Source organism: Mytilus galloprovincialis, chromosome 4, assembly GCF_965363235.1.
Source record: "Mytilus galloprovincialis chromosome 4, xbMytGall1.hap1.1, whole genome shotgun sequence".
Taxonomy (NCBI): Eukaryota; Metazoa; Mollusca; class Bivalvia; order Mytilida; family Mytilidae; genus Mytilus; species Mytilus galloprovincialis.
In genome coordinates, this window is record NC_134841.1 from 59,868,211 (window position 1) to 59,888,464 (window position 20,254).

At 33.4% G+C, this 20,254-nt stretch overlaps 1 protein-coding gene across 1 annotated transcript in view; it reads left to right on the forward strand.

Annotated features, from left to right (window-relative positions):
- Nucleotides 1-518: 518 nt before the first annotated feature.
- Nucleotides 519-20,254, forward strand: part of LOC143072575 (uncharacterized) — a 52,570-nt gene continuing 32,834 nt past the window's right edge. The window contains exons 1-3 of the mRNA XM_076247584.1: nucleotides 519-791; nucleotides 2,837-2,974; nucleotides 13,796-13,885. Coding sequence (XP_076103699.1) covers nucleotides 2,870-2,974; nucleotides 13,796-13,885 — 195 coding nt within the window. The 5' untranslated portion in view covers nucleotides 519-791; nucleotides 2,837-2,869. The remainder of the gene's footprint in view (nucleotides 792-2,836; nucleotides 2,975-13,795; nucleotides 13,886-20,254) is intronic.

Below are 20,254 nucleotides of genomic sequence, written 5' to 3' on the forward strand. Positions count from 1 at the left end.
GAAAATCGAGTGCACCTTCTTATGTTAGTGTGTGTTTGAGATGAATATTTTGTCTTGAAAACGTACAAAGCAAGAACATTTGATACATCATCTCGCTTCAGATTCTATCATTTTAATTTATATAGCAAAGCTACAGGTTGTAGGGTCAAATGAAATACCTATGTAATGAATTACAAAATCAAAGTAGGCGTGTTCGAATAGCTATTTTGTTTTACTAAAAGTACTTGACGACAGTATTTTAAGTTGGATGTTGAAAATGCATATCTTCGAGAAAAAAAAATCTTTTTTTGGCTTCCATTTCTACGATTGCGCTTTATATTTGTCATCCTGTGATGTTTTAAAATTGAGTGTCCTTAACCTCCTACATAACGTCCAATACAATTAAAGTATGATGTATACAAGCTTAAGCCCCGCCTATCTTAATTGCCATGCTTGAGCAAACATTGATACAAACAAAGCAAGCAAGCCAAACAAAGATTTGTCTTGCTAGCATTAATGTAAAAGCTGTAAAACAATATACAACAGCCAGAAACAATGCAAACAGTTGACTGACACTCTAAAAAAAAAAGTTTCTTATAACTTTAAGAATCTCACCATCAAGTTAGAATATGTACGTAGTGTAAGGCGAAACAGGGACTGTTTAACCCCTTCTAACACCAAAAGGAAAGAAATTCAGCCCACCCAGAGAGTCCTAATGGCAACAGAAAGAGACTGCAGTTCTCTACACCCATTCCAAGAACTCACACTCAGACTCACAGAATCAGTCCCCTGGCCCTGGTCCCAAAGTTAAGGTAAATATACAACATGTACAATTGTACATGTATATATAAGATAACATTAAATTCTTCAACTTAATATGATCATTGAACATTTTTTACATGTTACATGTAAATTACAAATACCCTGACTTAAGCCATGATTATTTAACTTTGTATCTCCCACTTCTTGATTTAGAAAAAAATCAACTCAACATACGGTGTACATGACATTTGTGTTACTTAAAAAAGTCTTATTTGAAACATGCATGTAACTCAGTTTACTGGTATTAAGGAATGCAACAAGTTATGCTAACGTGCATACAATGTACATGTAGACCAGTTTTGTAAGCTTTTGTAAACAATTATTTCTTTTTTTTGTTATTTACATGTATAAGCATGTTTTTTCCTAGTGTATAATATTTGACTATCATTTTTGTTGAGCCTGCAACTTTTGTTGCAGAAAGCTGGACATACATGTAGGGATAGTGTTCCGGCGGCGGTGCTAGCTAACTTCTTAAAAGCTTTATATTTTAGAAGGTGGAAGACCTGGATGCTTCATACTTTAATTGTATATAGATGCCTCATGTTACCAAGTTTCTGTCAGTCACATGTCCAATTTCCTTGACCTCATTTTCATGGTTCAGTGACTACTTGAAAAAAGTTAAGATTTTTTGTAATATGAAATACTCTCTTATTGTAAGTAACAGGATACTATATATTTTGGTATGTGCATACCTTGCAAGGTCCTCATATAGATCATACATTTTTCACTTGACCTCAACCTCATTTCATGGATCAGTGAACAAGGTTAAGTTTTGGTGGTCAAGTCCATATCTCAGATTCATGTACATGTACTATAAGCAATATGTCTACTGTAATCAGTGTATGGAAGGACTGTAAGGTGTACATGTCCAACTGGTAGGTGTCAATTGACCTTGACCTCATTTTCATGGTTCAGGGGTTATAGTTAAGTTTTTGAGTTTGGTCTTTTTATCCAATACTATATGCAATAAGTCAACTATATTGGTGTATGGAAATATTTGATGACTATATGTCGGTCGCTCAGATTGAATTTGACCTTGACCTCATTTTCATGGTTCATTGCTCAGTGTTAAGTTTATCAAATTATGTTTAAATTGTAATTAAGCTTAATATTTAGGACTACCGGTATCAACATAATATCAATGATTAGTAAAGAAGGAGAGACATTTCAGCGTGTGCACTCTTGTTATTTTATTTTCAACCGTCATGGAAAGATTTGTCACCTCACCTCACCTATTCTCTTCATGCCGGTCGGCATTTAAGGCCCTTGAAAGATTTGTATGCCCCATTTATGAGCATTATGTTTTCTGGTCTGTGCGTCCGTCCATCGTACGTTCATTCGTCTGTTCGTCCCTCCGTCTGTCCTGCTTCAGGTTAAAGTTTTTGGTCAAGGTAGTTTTTGATGGAGTACACATGTTCCTTTTCATATGATCTTTCTAATTTTAATGCCAAATTAGTGATTTTCCCCAATTTTCACGGTCCATTGAACATAGAAAATGATAGTGCCAATTGCAATGGGGCATCCATGTACCAGGGACACATTCTTGTTGCATTGTCAGTTGAAAAGCAAACTCAAATCATAAGAACTGAAATGTTGGAATTTTGTACTTTATTTTACAGTTGTGTTATTATCTGTACATGTTATTTTTAGTCATATATATATATATATATATATATATAGACATAATAAAACCTTTGCAACATTAACCTTGATAAAGGAGGGCATGCACGCAGTACAAGATCAATTTCACATAATAGTAGTACTGCAAAAAAGGTGGAGCTTTAATTATACCTGTCAATGCATGTATTTGTGTACCCCTGCAATTTGTACAATAGTTGAATAGTTGGTTTGTTGCAGGATGAATTAATGTATGGTTACAGTCATTCCTATATTTATATAATCTAGAGGAAGACCATTGTATCAATACTTGAGTACATGTAGCTCATTCTTTTCTCCAATTAATATATATATGTACATTATATTAAAAATGTCTATAATCTGGTGATAAAATTGTATTTTTTGTTTGTCATCACAGAAGTCTGTCGAAAATGTAGAAGTGACATGGTGCATGCCATCCTGGACAAAGATAATCCTACAGAAAGCCTATATATATGCACCTGTAAATGCAAATTCTGAAGATACATGTACCACCATTACTACTGTCTCAGAGGAGGTAGGAATTCTATACAATAACCATGATAACAGATATGATTGAAATATTACTGTGAGATGTTTGTTAGGGTGAAAATATATATGATATATAAGGCCACACCAATTATTTCTTGTTCTACGGATTTTTGGACTCCAAAATTTGGGGCAAGCGAGCGATTTGAAAATTTTAATAAAAAAATATTTAATTTGCAAATTTTTTAGGCGAAGCTTGAAAAGTAAAGGCGAACTATTATAATTTTTGTTTGTAAACATAAAATAGTAGGTTTTGACAATATTAAAACTTGATTTATCACTTGTACTTTGACATTTCTTCAATTTCTGAAGTATTTTTTCCCTGTTCACCAAGAAATACTTAAATCTGGTCTATGTATGTGTGACTGACAATGAGACAATTCTCCATCCAAGTCATAATCAGTTTGGGGGCAACCCCTTAATGTTATAAATATCCCTTTTACATGTTTTATGAGGGATCAATATAAGTTATAATATATTTGTTTGTACAAAAGAGATCATATTTTCTCAAAGAACTATATATCTATCTGGTATTAAATGGTCAAAACATGTCCAAGAATTTTGTAATATTCCTGGACTTGAACCATGTTAACACATTCACTTTAACAGTTTAAGGTGTCAGACCACCAATTACTCCCTCCAATTTACATGATTTAGAACGTATGTAAAAGTAGCCCTACTCTGACTCAAAAGAGTGCTTTTGATGTCCTTGTTTACTTAAACTAACCAACAAATTTGCAGAAATGAAACTTTTGGTGAAAGAGAAATATATCTAGATCATTTTGAGCCAAAATTTACTTGTCTATGAGTTTGCATTAAAAATTGAGGATTAATGCGCTCCATAGTATACTAATTTTAGATTTCCAGAAAACCAGGTTTTTGTTTTGGAGTACCTCTGTTTGATGGTCAGTTATTTTGTTAGGAGGCTTTAAAGGTATGGTGAAAATTGGCATGTAGAAAGCTGATACATGTACAATTAAGGATATACCTGGTTTCTATGAAGTTAAACTTAAGGTAAAAATATTTAGAAAGCTGTGAAAATTGCAAAATTTGGTTGAACAGATAGGGATTTTTAATTGGTGGTCTGACACCTTTAAGAGAAATGCGGTGAAACCCAAAATTCCGCAAACAATTGATTTTTATACGCCCGTCGTCTTTTAGACGGGACGTATTATGGTATACCGTTGTCCGTCTGTCCCTCTGTCCGTCCATCTGTTGTCCACACTTCGGACAATAACTCAAAAACACTTTCACCAATTTCCATGAAACGTGAGTGAATTGTTTATATCTATTGATGTTAGCTCCCTTTCGTTTTTTTTTAATTTCAGATTTTAAGTTTTGGATTTATGGGGCTTTATTCATAAAAAAGGGGGGATTTTCAACACTTCGGACAATAACTCAAAAAGGCTTTCACCAATGTCCATGAAACTTTGGTGAATTGTTTATATCTATTGATGTAAGCTCCCTTTTAATTTTTATAAATTTCAGATTTTAAGTTTTGGATTTATGGGGCTTTATTCATAAAAAAAAGGGGGATTTTTAACACTTCGGACAATAACTCAAAAAGGCTTTCACCAATGTCCATGAACTTTGGTGAATTGTTTATATCTATTGATGTAAGCTCCCTTTCAATTTTTATAAATTTCAGATTTTAAGTTTTGGATTTATGGGGCTTTATTCATAAAAAAAAGGGGGATTTTCAACACTTCGGACAATAACTCAAAAAGGCTTTCACCAATGTCCATGAAACTTTGGTGAATTGTTTATATCTATTGATGTAAGCTCCCTTTCAATTTTTATAAATTTCAGATTTTACATTTCCGTGTTATGAATTTTTATGCCCAAAAAAGGGGGGATTTTCCAATTTTGGGACAATAACGAACACTTTCACAAAATTTTATGCAACTTTGATAAATTGTTTATATCTATTGACATAAGCTCCCTTTCCATTTTTATAAATTTTAGATTTTACATTTTCTTAAGTAATACATTTTTTTACTTAAAAAAAGGGGATTTTATAAAACTTTGGTGAATATATTAATGTAACATCCCTTTTGATTTGTATATATATTTCTAGTTGATCATATAAATTCATTTAAAGCATAAAAGACGAGTTAAAAGAGCAACGGGCGTATCATGCGCTAAAGCGCAGCCCTTTATTTGGTCTTAACTGACCATTTGAAATAATAGTAGCCACATTTTAATCTTTTTTGGAGCAAAAAGTCACATATTGCAAATTTAGAGCCTTAAACCTGAATGTGTGCTATTTTTAGATTTTCCCACCCTGACAATATGCTTTCATATAAAAAATGTTATAAATTGTTATAAATGCACAGTAAGTTGTTTCTGTGGTGTTAATCATTTAAACATATGTTGATTGCTACCCCAAAAAAATTGTTGTCATGAAGATTTGATGAAATTATTTGATTTTTACCCCTTATATCATTGCGGCATACCATGTATATGGCAGTTAACATAGCCTGATATAAAGACTGCATAAACTCACAAAAATCTCATTTATTATCCCAAATGAAAGTTTTATACTTTAAATTTTATTGACTGATAGTAAATAAAACAGTTAAATGACCATGACTGCACTTTTGATCAGTTAATAGTCCCATAACTGACACCAGGTGTAAAAAAGGGGGGTCAATATTCCTTGACTCTTCAATACCTTGGATTTTTTATTAAACTCATTGTAAAAATTGTGGAAAGTCTTTAAAGCAGTAGAACAAACAAGGAAAAATCAACAAAAGCTGATCTTGATATTGAAAGTTTATGTTTCTCTAGTCCAAAATGAGATTTTCAAGTATTTTCTATCAAAGGCTTACATTACAGTCAGTTTAAATTGAGCTGTGAAATTTGTTATATGAGTCGCATTATGCTCAGAAAGGATGTTTTTAACTTCAAATTGACTAAGGATTAAAAATAAACAAAACAAAAGATTTCTGATGAACTTTTTTTGCTCTTTAGGTGTCAGACCACTAATTACTCCCTCCAATTTAGAACGTATGTAAAAGTAGCCCTACTCTGACACAAAATAGTGCTTTTGATGTCCTTGTTTACTTAAACTAACCAACAAATTTGCAGAAATGAAACTTTTGGTGAAAGTGAAATATATCTAGATCATTTTGAGCCAAAATTTACTTGTCTATGAGTTTGCATTAAAAATTGAGGATTAATGCGCTCCATAGTATACTAAGGGAGCTACCATTTGATTTTTAGGGGGGGGGCTAGGATGAAAAATTTTGTCCTGCATTTTTTTTTAGCTGTAATCTCTGTCCTGCCTTTTTATTTTTCACTTTAATCGGTCCTGCCTTTTTTTTTTAAAGTTTATCCTGACTTTTTTTTACCTAAATTGTTGTCCTGACTTTTTTTTTTGCAAGTGTCACATCCTGCCTTTTTTTTTTACTCAAAACTCCTGTCCTGCCAATTTATTCAAATTTCATCCTAGCCCCCCCTTAAAAATCAAATGGTAGCTCCCTAATTTTAGATTTCCAGAAAACTAGGTTTTTGTTTTGGAGTACCTCTGTTTGATGGTCAGTTATTTTGTTAGAAGGCTTTAAAGGTATGGTGAAAATTGGCATAAAATTGCAAAATTTGGTTGAACAGATAGGGATTATTAATTGGTGGTCTGACACCTTTAATATTATTCAAAATAAGTGGACCCCTCTTTTAGAAAAAGTTGTTTAAAATATGATGTAACTCTCCTCTTTTTGAGTACAAAATTCTATGTTTTCAAAGGTTTTGTATAGAAAAACTATACAAATCCTTGGTATTTCTATTTTCTTTTCTACATCAGTAAAATGACCCTTTGTCTGAGGGAGGGTTGTTTTCAACCTGATATTAAGAAACACACATGTCAAAGTACGGCCTTTTACACAGGGCTTTGATACAGACCAAACAGCAAGCTATAAAGGTCCCCAAAATTATTAGCATACACAATTCGAACAGGAAAACCAACGATCTAATTTATATATCCACACGGGAAAATACCAATGAACAACATCAACAAACGATAACTGCTGAACGACAGGCCCCTGAATCAATCAGGACAGGTGCATAAACATGCAGCAGGTATGGATAGTTTTGTTTCGCCAGCATACAATATAATTGCAGTTGAAGGCAAATCCTTCAAAAGTTTTTGATAGGAAATATAAGTAAGGCCTAAAATAAAATTTCATTTGTTTGGCATTGCCGCCCGACCCACTGAAAAACTTGCCGCCCGAATAATTTTATTGGTGTTTCAAAATTTGTATTTTTTTTGTATTAAAAAAATCGGAAAACCGCCGGAATTTTGATCATATCCGCGGAGTTTGTTTCCGGGCTTTACTTATTTCAAATCATGATCTTTAAAGTGCTTGTTGTACACTGTATTCAGAGCAAGCGTTTGAATGACATAGATTCGATAAAAGTCTGCAAAAAATGTCAAAAAGACAGGCAGTGGATAGCATCCACTTATGCTTTAGTCAAGGGAGAGGAACATTTTATTAAAAATAAGATGTTCACCTATTCTTTAGATGGAACATGGGTTGATGTTCTGAAAGGCCTTTTAGAGAACTCAAATGTCGTCTTTGGTAAAGCAGACAGTGACACTGTAATTTGTTGGTGTCTGCTTTGCATCCTCACATCAGGAAATATAAGTTTTTCACCCAGACATGACAGAACAAACATCTGTGGCTTTAACCTCTGAAAGATCTCTTAAATATGTGAAATCTATCATTGACAAATTTTCCTTGAACCAGATAACAAAGCATGTTGCCATGTTAATTCCAAAACAATGTACATGTATTCTTTGACCTATAATTGTTTACTTTTACAAGTTGTGACTTGGATGGAGAGTTGTCTCGTTGACACTCATACCACATCTTCTTATATCTATTCAAGATGATGATGCATTGGCTTGATGGCTGAAAGGTGTACCTGCATGACAGCACCAAAGCTAAAAGACCAATATGGTCCCAGATTTACAGGTTTATAGTAGTTTTGTACCAGTAGAGGTTAGCCTGGTACAAAACATACATATTTCAAAGACTAGCCTCTTTTGTGTGTCAAGAATTTATGAACCCAACCCCTCTCTTTCTTCTTAACATGAACAAGATAATTCTTAAAACAGAAAAGATATCTGACGGCAACATATTTATAAATGTATCTACTGGTAGTGTTCCATTGTTTTAAGCAAACCAAGGGCTCATGAATTCAACGGTATTTATGTCATGCATGTCCAGAACCCTGTGAATCAAACAATCATAACAACCTTAAAATTTATTTTGAATTATCTGTAAAAATTGTCTGTCCTACAGCATATTTATATTTTGAAATTATCATACTTTTACTGCGGTTATTACAAATGCAGTATAAACACCCTGCCAGGGTGAGGCATTCATGACTGTTCTTGTGCCAACCTTCTAAATTTGTAATATTTTGCTATTCTCAAAGCTGATCAGGGGCTGTAGTGGCTTTGACCATTTGGTAGTTCCGCAAAATTTGCATGTATCAATGCTAGTCTTATCACCTCTAGGGATAAGTGCATGTATGCATTCACAAAATTAAGGTTAGATTGTCATGACATTTATAATAAGGTTCCTCTGTGCACTACGCTTTCGTCCACCAATAAAACTGACTGTAATGAACTTGCCCATATGGTGTAGAAAGTTACTTTTAATCCCATCAAACAAGCAAACAATCAAAGCTTTAAATCATCTATTTGTACAAGGAACTGTAGTGGTCGAACTGATTAAAATATGATAAGTTTACCAAACTGAAGGCAATTTCAAGATGTGACATTAAGCCTCTATTCAATGGACAGTCCCACAATTAAGAATCAATTTTCATGTCTAACATGTTACATGGTTAATGTCAGTTCCCTACCACAGATATGTTTCTGCTGGGTACTTTGGTTTACTCCTCCAAAAAAACTGAATGTTTGACATGAAATTATCCATGTGTTGTAGAATGTGACATTAACCCCTAACAAAGAAACCATAAGTTTGTACACACAACAATGCTGCACTGCTTTTGGCTGTGATCTAGAGTCATCATGGTTGTGATATATAGTTTTTAATGATGTAAAAAAAAAAAAAAAAAAAATCCCTACCTACCTACCCACCTGCTGATGGTGTGAGTCGGCAATGCCAAACAAACAATTTGTTAAGGGTGGCCTAAGGGGGAAAGAAACCAATATTTTGTTCTTTATAGGTATTTCCGCTGTTATAAATTTATTTCTGAGCACTCCCACTTTAGATAGATAGGTTTCATGCTGAAACAAAAATTCTCACACATATTTACACAGTGTGGTGGGGTGCTTTTATGTTTAAAATGGTATATACAGGTTATAAGACTGTGATTTTAAAAACAAATGTTGATATCTTTTTATAATATTTACCAAAAAAAAAACTGTGCGGGAAATGGATATGATTACATTTCCGGATGCGGGAAGCGGGAATATAAAAAAAAATAAAAAAATCTGTTTTGAAAAAATAGGTGCGTGGGGGTCCGTCGAACAAGGAATCAAATTGGTGTGGCCTAATGTAAGAATTTACTTTTGGGAAGTACACCCGTATGAAAAACATGACACGTACTCCAGCTGGACAGTAGCCGTACTGAGAACCGTACTTATAATAATCATTTGGACTTTTCTTTGAATGTCTTTTAATAGATAACCCGGCTGGACTTTCAGCGAAATTAGCCGTAAACCGGCTAGAAATATTTAAATTAGCAGGATTCCGGTTCAGAAAGTCCAGCTGAATTTTCATAAAAGTACGTCTGAAAAAATGCAGCCGGCACAGACTATACGAAATACGTCGGACCGTCGGACAAATCCGGTGAATAATGGATCGGTCTGGTAAAATTTTGTTGAATTCCGGTCCGAATGTCCGGTGTTTTTTTTTCATGGAACATTCTAGCAAAATTGTTTAACGATCTCAAATTCATTTTCATCTTTATTATTCACCACAGCGATGTTTATTTTGTTCAACCGCTAGCTTTATGCCGAACATCGACAACCAGTAATGTGTAAATCCGGGTAAAAACATATCTGACTGTCAAAAACAACAATGGATGCCATCATTGGCACAACCGGAAATGTAAAACCGGATCAGATTCTGGGAACAGATAAGGATAATTCCGGGTTTGCCGATTTAAATACAATAAATGAATAAAAATCCAAGCAGATCACAAAATTTAGCTATGAAATATAACCACAAGAATTGAAAACCAAAAGATATATGAAAAAGAAAGAAGAAACAGGAAATAATATTTTATACAGAAACTCTAAATTATGTTTAGTTCACAAACATTGTCAAAATCCAATAAAATGGGACATTACTCTTCACTGAAATGCATTCAAGCAATTGTGCACAACTTTCATAACAAAATCCCCTCTTGTTACATCGTTTTGTTTTCATTTTTGCATTTCGAGGAGGAGTAGGGCACAACAAAGTCATATGTTTGTTGTTTTTTGTCGGATAATATACAATTAGATGTAAAAAAAAATTGGTCTGGTAAAATTTCATTTGGTCTGGTAAATCTAGGATGCTTACCAGACCGAATGTCCTGTAAAAATAAAATTCATTCGCGTAGTCTGCCGGCATTTCTGGCAAAAATAGGGCCTCTATAAGGTTCAGCTGAATTTAAAAAGTCTGGCTGAACTTTAAGAAGTCCAGCTGAACTCATAAAAGTTCAGCTGGACTTTAAAAAGTTCTGTTTGACCTTTAAAGATGACCTCAGCAGGGGTTGATCCACAAAAAATGAGGGGGGGTCCACCCCTGCAGAACCCTCCCTCTCGATTACTGCTGCTTAGTTTTTCTTCAGATGGTGGATTCTTCTGATTTGATATGCATCCCTTGTTACAATCTGAAAATAAAAAAAAAAAAAACAGATGGCATTATGCATATACTGCTTATTTCTTTTTCTTTTTCTACTGTCTTACTATCAAAATCAAGAAACGGGGAATAGAGAAGCTAAATGCTTGTAACTCCTAAAAATGTGAGGTTATAATTATCATGATTTATACATATTAAGACTAAATAAATTTAAAGTGCATAAAATAAAAGTAAAGCTTTGAAAATCACTCAAACTGAAATATTTTGCATAATTAAGTATTTAATGTAGTTTTTTTAATTCTTTTTACTCTTCAAAAATACAAATTAAGCTATTTTTAATGTTGTAATCATTTCATCAATATGTTGAAGAAAAAAGAGCATATCAGATTGTACTTACCAGAATATGCAATCCAAAAAACATGCAAACAGCAATCTTCCTAAATTGAAATTGATGCCAGTCAGAAGGATCCATCTTCTATAATAAAATGTGAAAAGAACTACTTCCAAACATATGCTTTAATCCAATGTAAATTTCTCATTTTGTTTAAGAAAGAAGACACATTTTCCTGTTTATTCCAAATTCAAATTTTGTTGTATTGCAATACATGAGGTTGTTTGAGGAGTTGTGAAAATTTTTCTTCTTATGACTTCTTGCATATGTCTTAATTTTGAATATGTGATATATTAAAAAAAAAGAAAATCAATTATTAATTTGTTCAATTATGAAATGTTTAATAAAAGTGATAGTTATTGCAGATATATGTATTTAGAAATGTGTTATCCTTCAAATGGCCTCATGATCAACCTCTGTGTAGATGCTACTTCCTGTGACCTGTCCAGACTGAGGTAAATTGAAAAGAGATGGCACTCTCTACAAGACTACTGCTATAAAAATCACTGTTATGGCTCAAGTTTCTAATTGATATTAAAGAATGATGATAATTATTTATTTTATGCATTCATCTTATTAAATATAAATATACTAGAAAATGTATAAATTTAACCAATTAGTAGATGTAATTTTGCTAGGGGTTTTATTTCATGAAAAAGTAAAAATGTTAAATAATTGTTGAAAACATTAACTGGGATATAATTCACATCTTATAGTTTGATCTTAAAGTATATTGTAAAAAAGTATGATATCATTTAATATTATAACTTGCAAATTTTCATTTATAACTCTTTTCCATTTTGAAAGAAATTGTTCCTTTCAAAGAACAGAATCCTAGTGACAAACTTTTTATTTCTGTAAGGGCAGATTTGGCTGATGAATATTTTCTAAGTCTTAATTCCTGCTCATAAATGACTGTAAAATTTTCTAAGACAAAAATCCTGCTGATCATTCTACAGAAAGAATAATTTCCCTCAAAAGTCCAGCCGTGTTTATTTTCTTGTCAGAATTAAAAAAAGTGCGGTTGGACTTTTAAGAAAATACCGGCTGGCAAATAACTGAAGTATAAGAAAAAGTACGTGTACGGCTCATGTCAGACTGGACTTTTCAAAGTCAGACTGGAATACGTCTCAAGTCCAGCTGAAGTCCAGTTGAACTCCTGTTGAAATTTTCGTACGGTAGACAGACAGCACAAATTGTGTTTTAAAATAAGTAGTACAAAGTAGCTACGATATTTCTTAGAAACTGTAATTGTAAGATGCTATTGATTTATAAAAAAAGTATCAAAACAACTTTTTAGCTCACCTGGCGTCGTCGTCCGTCGTCGTTAACTTTTACAAAAATCTTCTCCTCTGAAACTACTGGGCCAAATTAAACCAAACTTGGCCATAATCATCATTGGGTATCTAGTTTAAAAATGTGTGGCGTGACCCGGCCAACCAACCAAGATGGCAGCCATGGCTAAAAATAGAACATAGGGGTAAAATGCTGTTTTTGGCTTATAACTTAAAAACCAAAGCATTTAGAGCAAATCTGACACGGGGGTAAAATTGTTCATCAGGTCAAGATCTATCTGCCCTGAAATTTTCAGATGAATCGTACATTTCGTTGTTGGGTTGCTGCCCCTGAAATGGTAATTTTAAGGAAATTTTGCTGTTTTGGGTTATTATCTTGAATATTATTATAGATAGAGATAAACTGTAAACAGCAATAATGTTCAGCAAAGTAAGAATTACAAATAAGTCAACATGACCGAAATGGTCAATTGACCCCCTAAGCAGTTATTGTCCTTTATAGTAAATTTTTAACAATTTTCATAAAATTTGTAAATTTTTATGAATATTTTCCACTGAAACTACTGGGCCAAGTTCATTATAGATAGAGATAATTGTAAGCAGCAAGACTGTTTAGTAAAGTTAGATGTACAAACACATCACCATCACCAAAACACAATTTTGTCATGAATCCATCTGCTTCCTTTGTTTAATATTCACATAGACCAAGGTGAGCGACACAGGCTCTTTAGAGCCTCTAGTTTTTTTCTCCAAGTAAAACAGGAGAATGGAGCAGTTACATGTATGTACTGACATTATCAAAATTGCATATTTTTCTAACATTGCAACAAATTATTGGTTCGTAAATGACTAACATGCAAATACACTAAACTGCCAATAATATGCATCATCATGCATGTAACATGTTGATGAAGATGATCCTTCCTTTAAAGCTATTTAAGAAAAGCCTCCAATACTTAGCTTCTTCATTTTTCTTCTGAACTCCAGAAAAAAATAGCAAGATTTAAAATATTGAGAAAAAAATTTGTAACACGCATTAGCATAATTAGGAAAGTAATATTTTCTGATGAAAATATAAACAGGATTTTGCAAAAGATAAATCTGTTAACCAATTTCAAGTATTTGACCAATTTTTACATCCCTTTATATTTGTTTTAGCTATAAATAAGCTTTGTGTAAATTACAAAATAAGTCACATGAGGTCAATATTACATGTATGTGAATATTGTAAATTCATATATATATAATATTGCCCTAAGTTCATTTGATGTATACAATCTATTTCTTTTATTATGATACAGAAAGCAAGCCCAGACAATATTTCCTGTGATTTCCAACAGAACAAAAATGATGAATATCAGGAAGAAGATGCTGCAAGCTGTAACACACAGGTAAAATGAAAACCTTAACTGTCCTAACTTTAATGGCCAAAATACAAGGATTCTCTAGTTTGCAAACAATTTATTAGTCCCCTACTGTTGAAGGCGAAGTGAACTTAAGGTTTGCACTCTGGGCTGAGTACACAGTTATTGTCCCTTGAATATTTGTTGTCCACAATTATGTTCCCTAGTGTACATGTGTCCGTATTGTGAGTTAGAGCCGATAAAGTTTTCTATAATTTTGATATAATTTGTCCCAAAAGTAGAACAACACACTGTAAGAATTTTATTGAGAAACTGCAGGTGGGATTTTTTTATTTCCATTTATTGTCTTGAGGAAATGCACCACGAAATAACTGTTTCCTCGGACCCTCGATCTGCATGTCCATTCTGTCAGTACGGCAAATCAGTTTTCCACACTTTTTCCTGCATGCTTGAAGATATTGATTTGATATTTGGTATATTGTTTTATCATGACAAGTTACAGATCAATTTTGATTTTTGTTCTGATCTGATAATTTTGTGCAGAATTATTATTGAACTTCAAAAAATTCACTTGCATAATCAGTTTGATCAGTTTCCCAGATTTTTTTCGTCATGACTGAAGATTTTGACTTGATATTTGTTATATGTTGTAAACATGTTCAAAATATTGCACTTTTAATTTCAAAATATTCATTTAACCATGTCAAAATTTCATAATGCAAGAAATATCTCTGTATAAGCTTGTCAATACCTTTTGTGCCTAATTTTCAAATAGGGTCACTGTTTATGTCTAAAAGGTCCAAAATTAAACTTTATTTGACCTCAACAAAAAATTATTTCTAGGGGACCTAGATGTGCTTAATTGAAAAAAATAATCTAAATTCTAATATGACATGCTTCTTTAGCTTTGTAAAGAAACCATACTTTATTATCCAATAAAATTAGTTTACACATGCGTATATTGACTACGGCAGAAAAATGAATTTTATTAAATTGGTATACGCATTTAATGTATTTCATTAACTTGGGACACTTTCAAACACTAAAATATGATACACATATTGTTACTAATACTTTTACAATGACAACAATGTGTTACAATTCGAAATTGACATATTTGACCTAGATACCGCAACGTTCATGTTGGCTGTTCTAACTTCAAAACCCCTCCCACTGAAAAACACGTTTCATCTATCTTGTTAAAAGGCATGTATATAATAATTTCATTGAAACATATGATCTGACGATAAAATATAAAATAAAGTATAGGTTAATAATAACTGTTGTACTGAAATGACAAAATTGTTTCATATTTATGATAAAATGGATTGACCCTAGCAGGGAATCGAACCCCATTCTCCTATAAAAAAAATAGGCGTAATTACCAATATACCACCAAGGTTTCCAATACATTTTACAAATGCAACAAGATTGTCTCTCAGTATTAATTTTAAGCATCATGTAATACAGCATTTGAAATTGTCAGATGACAAAGGCGTACGTGCCCTTTTATCAACTTTACAGGGTGTAGCTACCGCAACGTCGTAATTATTTGGACTACCTCAAGTATAAATGAATCTCTGTCAAATGGCCCCTCCTGCCAAGTCTCGAATGCCAGCTAGCTGCACAACTTTATCAAGGAATCCTCTATCAGATATGAACATATTTACCAATGCTACATTTACAAAATTAATTTAGTAAATAAAGATCGACCTACTCGATTCTCCTTGTGCGTCCACCGCCATTGACAACTGACTTGAAAATGTGCGTGTCAGAAATTGACCTCAAAGAAAAAGACGTTGTATTATAACTTTTCTGTTATTTTGTGACACAAATATTGTTTAAGTTAATAAATTTGTTAATTTCTGTTTCAATTTTAAATTTTAGAAATACACAACTTTGTGAAATTAAACTGGTTTAAACTAGTTGGATAAAAATCGACAGGGAGGTTGATGGAAGAGCCTACACAAATATTGTACCCTTGTACACAGCTAACATAGAAATTACCGTAATTGTCCTAATCAGAATCGAAATAATTGATGCCAGCTATACTTTATTTTAGTTTTAACATGGGTAGGCATTATAGTCATGTTATTTTAGCCCTCGCTATAGCTCTGGCAAAAATAATCACGAATATAATGCCTACCCATGTTAAAACTACAATAAAGTATAGCTGGCATCAATTATTTCTTAATTTTAAAGATTTTTTGTTTGCTTTTTTAAATTGGTCCACATAAAGGTTCAAAGGATTCCAACTCAAACTTAGTTTGATTTTAACCACAATTGAATTCTTGTGATACTTTGTGTAATCTACACATGTATTTACTTTTTATACAACCGTAAACAAAATTTGAGGTGGTATATTGGTATCATGTTGTTGTCGTCAGCGACGTCTGAAGATATTTAGTTTCCTGTAATTTTAACGCAAAGTTTGAAACCATAAAAGGAAGGTTGAGGATTATGGTCCCAATAGTTAACGAATTAAGAGCATAAAAAAGGGCACAAAGAAGCATTATTAAACCCTATGCATTGAAGTTGCGGAGGGTTTTTGCCCTCTCCGTCCGTCCATCCTGTTTCTTGTCATCACAACTCCTCTCAAACCACACAACAGGATTCACAAAACCTTTTTAGATAATAAGGACATACAATGTAGTTGTGCATATCGACAGGAAATTAGGATTCAATTTTTTTACTTGGAGTTACATCCCTTTGAACTTATTTACATTAATGTACTACAACTCCTCTGAAACTACACAATAGAATTTCATGAAACTTTGTAGATAATAAAAAAATATTATGTAGATGTGCATACTGACAGGAAATTAAGATTAATTTTTATGTCCCATTTATGGGCATTATGTTTTCTGGTCTGCGTCTGTTCCTTCGTTCGTCCGTCTGTCCCGCTTCAGATTAAAGTGTTCAGTCGAGGTAGTTTTTGATGAAGTTGAAGTCCAATCAACATGAAACTTAGTACACATTTTCCCTCTGATATGATCTTTCTAATTTTAATGCCAAATTAGAGTTTTACCCCATTCTCACGGTCCACTGAACAAATAAAATGAAAGTGTGGATGGGGCATCTGTGTACTAGAGACACATTCTTGTTTTTAGCTCACCTGGCCCGAAGGGCCAAGTGAGCTTTTCTCATCACTTGTCGTCATCCGGCGTCCGTCGTCGTTAACTTTTACAAAAATCTTCTCCTCTGAAACTGCTGGGCCAAATTTAACCAAACATGGCCAAAATCATTATTAGGGTATCTAGTTTAAAAATTGTGTCCGGTGACCAGCCAAACCAACCAAGATGGCCGCCATGGCTAAAAATAGAACAACGGAGTAAAATGCAGTTTTTGGCTTATAACTCAAAAACCAAAGCATTTAGAGCAAATCTGACATGGGGTAAAATTGTTTATCAGGTCAAGATCTATCTGCCCTGAAATTTTCAGATGAATCGGACAACCCGTTGTTGGGTTGCTGCCCCTGAATAGGTAATTTTATGGAAATTTTACTGTTTTTAGCTCACCTGGCCCAAAGGGCCAAGTGAGCTTTTCTCATCACTTGTCGTCCGGCGTCGTCCGTCGTCGTCCTGTGTTAACTTTTACAAAAATCTTCTCCTCTGAAACTACTGGGCCAAATTTAACCAAACTTGGCCACAATCATCATTGGGGTATCTAGTTTAAAAAATGTGTCCGGTGACCCGGCCAACCAACCAAGATGGCCGCCATGGCTATAAATAGAACATAGGGGTAAAATGCAGTTTTTGGCTTATAACTCAAAAACCAAAGCATTTAGAGCAAATCTGACATGGGGGTAATATTGTTCAACAGGTCAAGATCTATCTGCCCTGAAATTTTCAGTTGAATCGGACATTTCGTTGTTGGGTTGCTGCCCCTGAAATGGTAATTTTAAGAAAATTTTGCTGTTTTTGGTTATTATCTTGAATATTATTATAGATAGAGATAAACTGTAAACAGCAATAATGTTCAGCAAAGTAAGATCTACAAATAAGTCAACATGATCAAAATGGTCAGTTGACCACTTTAGGAGTTATTGCCCTTTATAGTCAATTTTTAACCATTTTTCGTAAATCTTAGTCATCTTTTAGAAAAATCTTCTCCTCTGAAACTACTGGGCCAAATTAAACCAAACATGGCCACAATCATCATTGGGGTATCTAGTTTTAAAAATGTGTCTGGTGACCCGGTCAACCAACCAAAATGGCCGCCATGGCTAAAAATAGAACATGGGGGTAAAATGCAGTTTTTCGCTTATAACTCAAAAACCAAAGCATTTAGAGCAAATCTGACATGGAATAAAATTGTTCATCCGGTCAAAATCTATCTGCCCTGAAATTTTCAGATGAATCGGACAACCTGTTGTTGGGTTGCTGCCCCTGAATTGGTAATTTTTAGGAAATTTTACTGTTTTTGGTTATTATCTTGAATATTATTATAGATAGAGATAAACTGTAAACAGCAATAATGTTCAGCAAAGTAAGATTTACAAAAAAGTCAACATGACTAAAATGGTCAGTTGACCAATTTAGGAGTTATTGCTCTTTATAGTCAATTTTTAACCATTTTTCGTAAATCTTAGTAATCTTTTACAAAAATCTTCTCCTCTGAAACTACTGGGCCAAATTAATCCAGACTTGGCCACAATCATCATTGGGGTTTCTAGTTTAAAAAATGTGTCCGGTGACCCGGCCAACTAACCAAGATGGCCGCCACACCTAAAATTAGAACATAGGGGTAAAATGCAGTTTTTGGCTTATAACTCAAAAACCAAAGCATTTAGAGCAAATCTAACAGGGGTAATATTGTTCATCACGTCAAGATCTATCTGCCCTGAAATTTTCAGTTGAATCGGACATTTCGTTGTTGGGTTGCTGCCCCTGAAATGGTAATTTTAAGAAAATTTTGCTGTTTTTGGTTATTATCTTGAATATTATTATAGATAGAGATAAACTGTAAACAGCAATAATGTTCAGCAAAGTAAGATCTACAAATAAGTCAACATGATCAAAATGGTCAGTTGACCACTTTAGGAGTTATTGCCCTTTATAGTCAATTTTTAACCATTTTTCGTAAATCTTAGTCATCTTTTAGAAAAATCTTCTCCTCTGAAACTACTGGGCCAAATTAAACCAAACATGGCCACAATCATCATTGGGGTATCTAGTTTTAAAAATGTGTCTGGTGACCCGGTCAACCAACCAAAATGGCCGCCATGGCTAAAAATAGAACATGGGGGTAAAATGCAGTTTTTCGCTTATAACTCAAAAACCAAAGCATTTAGAGCAAATCTGACATGGAATAAAATTGTTCATCCGGTCAAAATCTATCTGCCCTGAAATTTTCAGATGAATCGGACAACCTGTTGTTGGGTTGCTGCCCCTGAATTGGTAATTTTTAGGAAATTTTACTGTTTTTGGTTATTATCTTGAATATTATTATAGATAGAGATAAACTGTAAACAGCAATAATGTTCAGCAAAGTAAGATTTACAAAAAAGTCAACATGACTAAAATGGTCAGTTGACCAATTTAGGAGTTATTGCTCTTTATAGTCAATTTTTAACCATTTTTCGTAAATCTTAGTAATCTTTTACAAAAATCTTCTCCTCTGAAACTACTGGGCCAAATTAATCCAGACTTGGCCACAATCATCATTGGGGTTTCTAGTTTAAAAAATGTGTCCGGTGACCCGGCCAACTAACCAAGATGGCCGCCACACCTAAAATTAGAACATAGGGGTAAAATGCAGTTTTTGGTTTATAACTCAAAAACCAAAGCATTTAGAGCAAATCTAACAGGGGTAATATTGTTCATCACGTCAAGATCTATCTGCCCTGAAATTTTCAGATGAATCGGACATTTCGTTGTTGGGTTGCTGCCCCTGAAATGGTAATTTTAAGGAAATTTTGCTGTTTTTGGTTATTATCTTGAATATTATTATTGATAGAGATAAACTGTAAACAGCAATAATGTACAGCAAAGTAAGACCTAAAAAGAAGTCAACATGACCAAAATGGTCAATTGACCCCTAAGGAGTTATTGCCCTTTATATAGTCATTTTTTTTTAACAATTTTCACAAAATTTGTAAAATTTTACTAACATTTTCCACTGTAACTACTGGGTCAAGTTCATTATAGATAGAGATAATTGTAAGCAGCAAGAATGTTCAGTAAAGTAATATCTACAAACACATCACCATCACCAAACCACAATTTTGTCTTGAATCCATCTGTGTCCTTTGTTTAGTATTCACATAGACCAAGGTGAGCGACACAGGCTCTTTAGAGCCTCTAGTTGTTTATTATCTTGAATATTATTATAGATAGAGATAAATTGTAAACAGCAATAATGTTCAGCAAAGTAAGATTTACAAATAAGTTAACA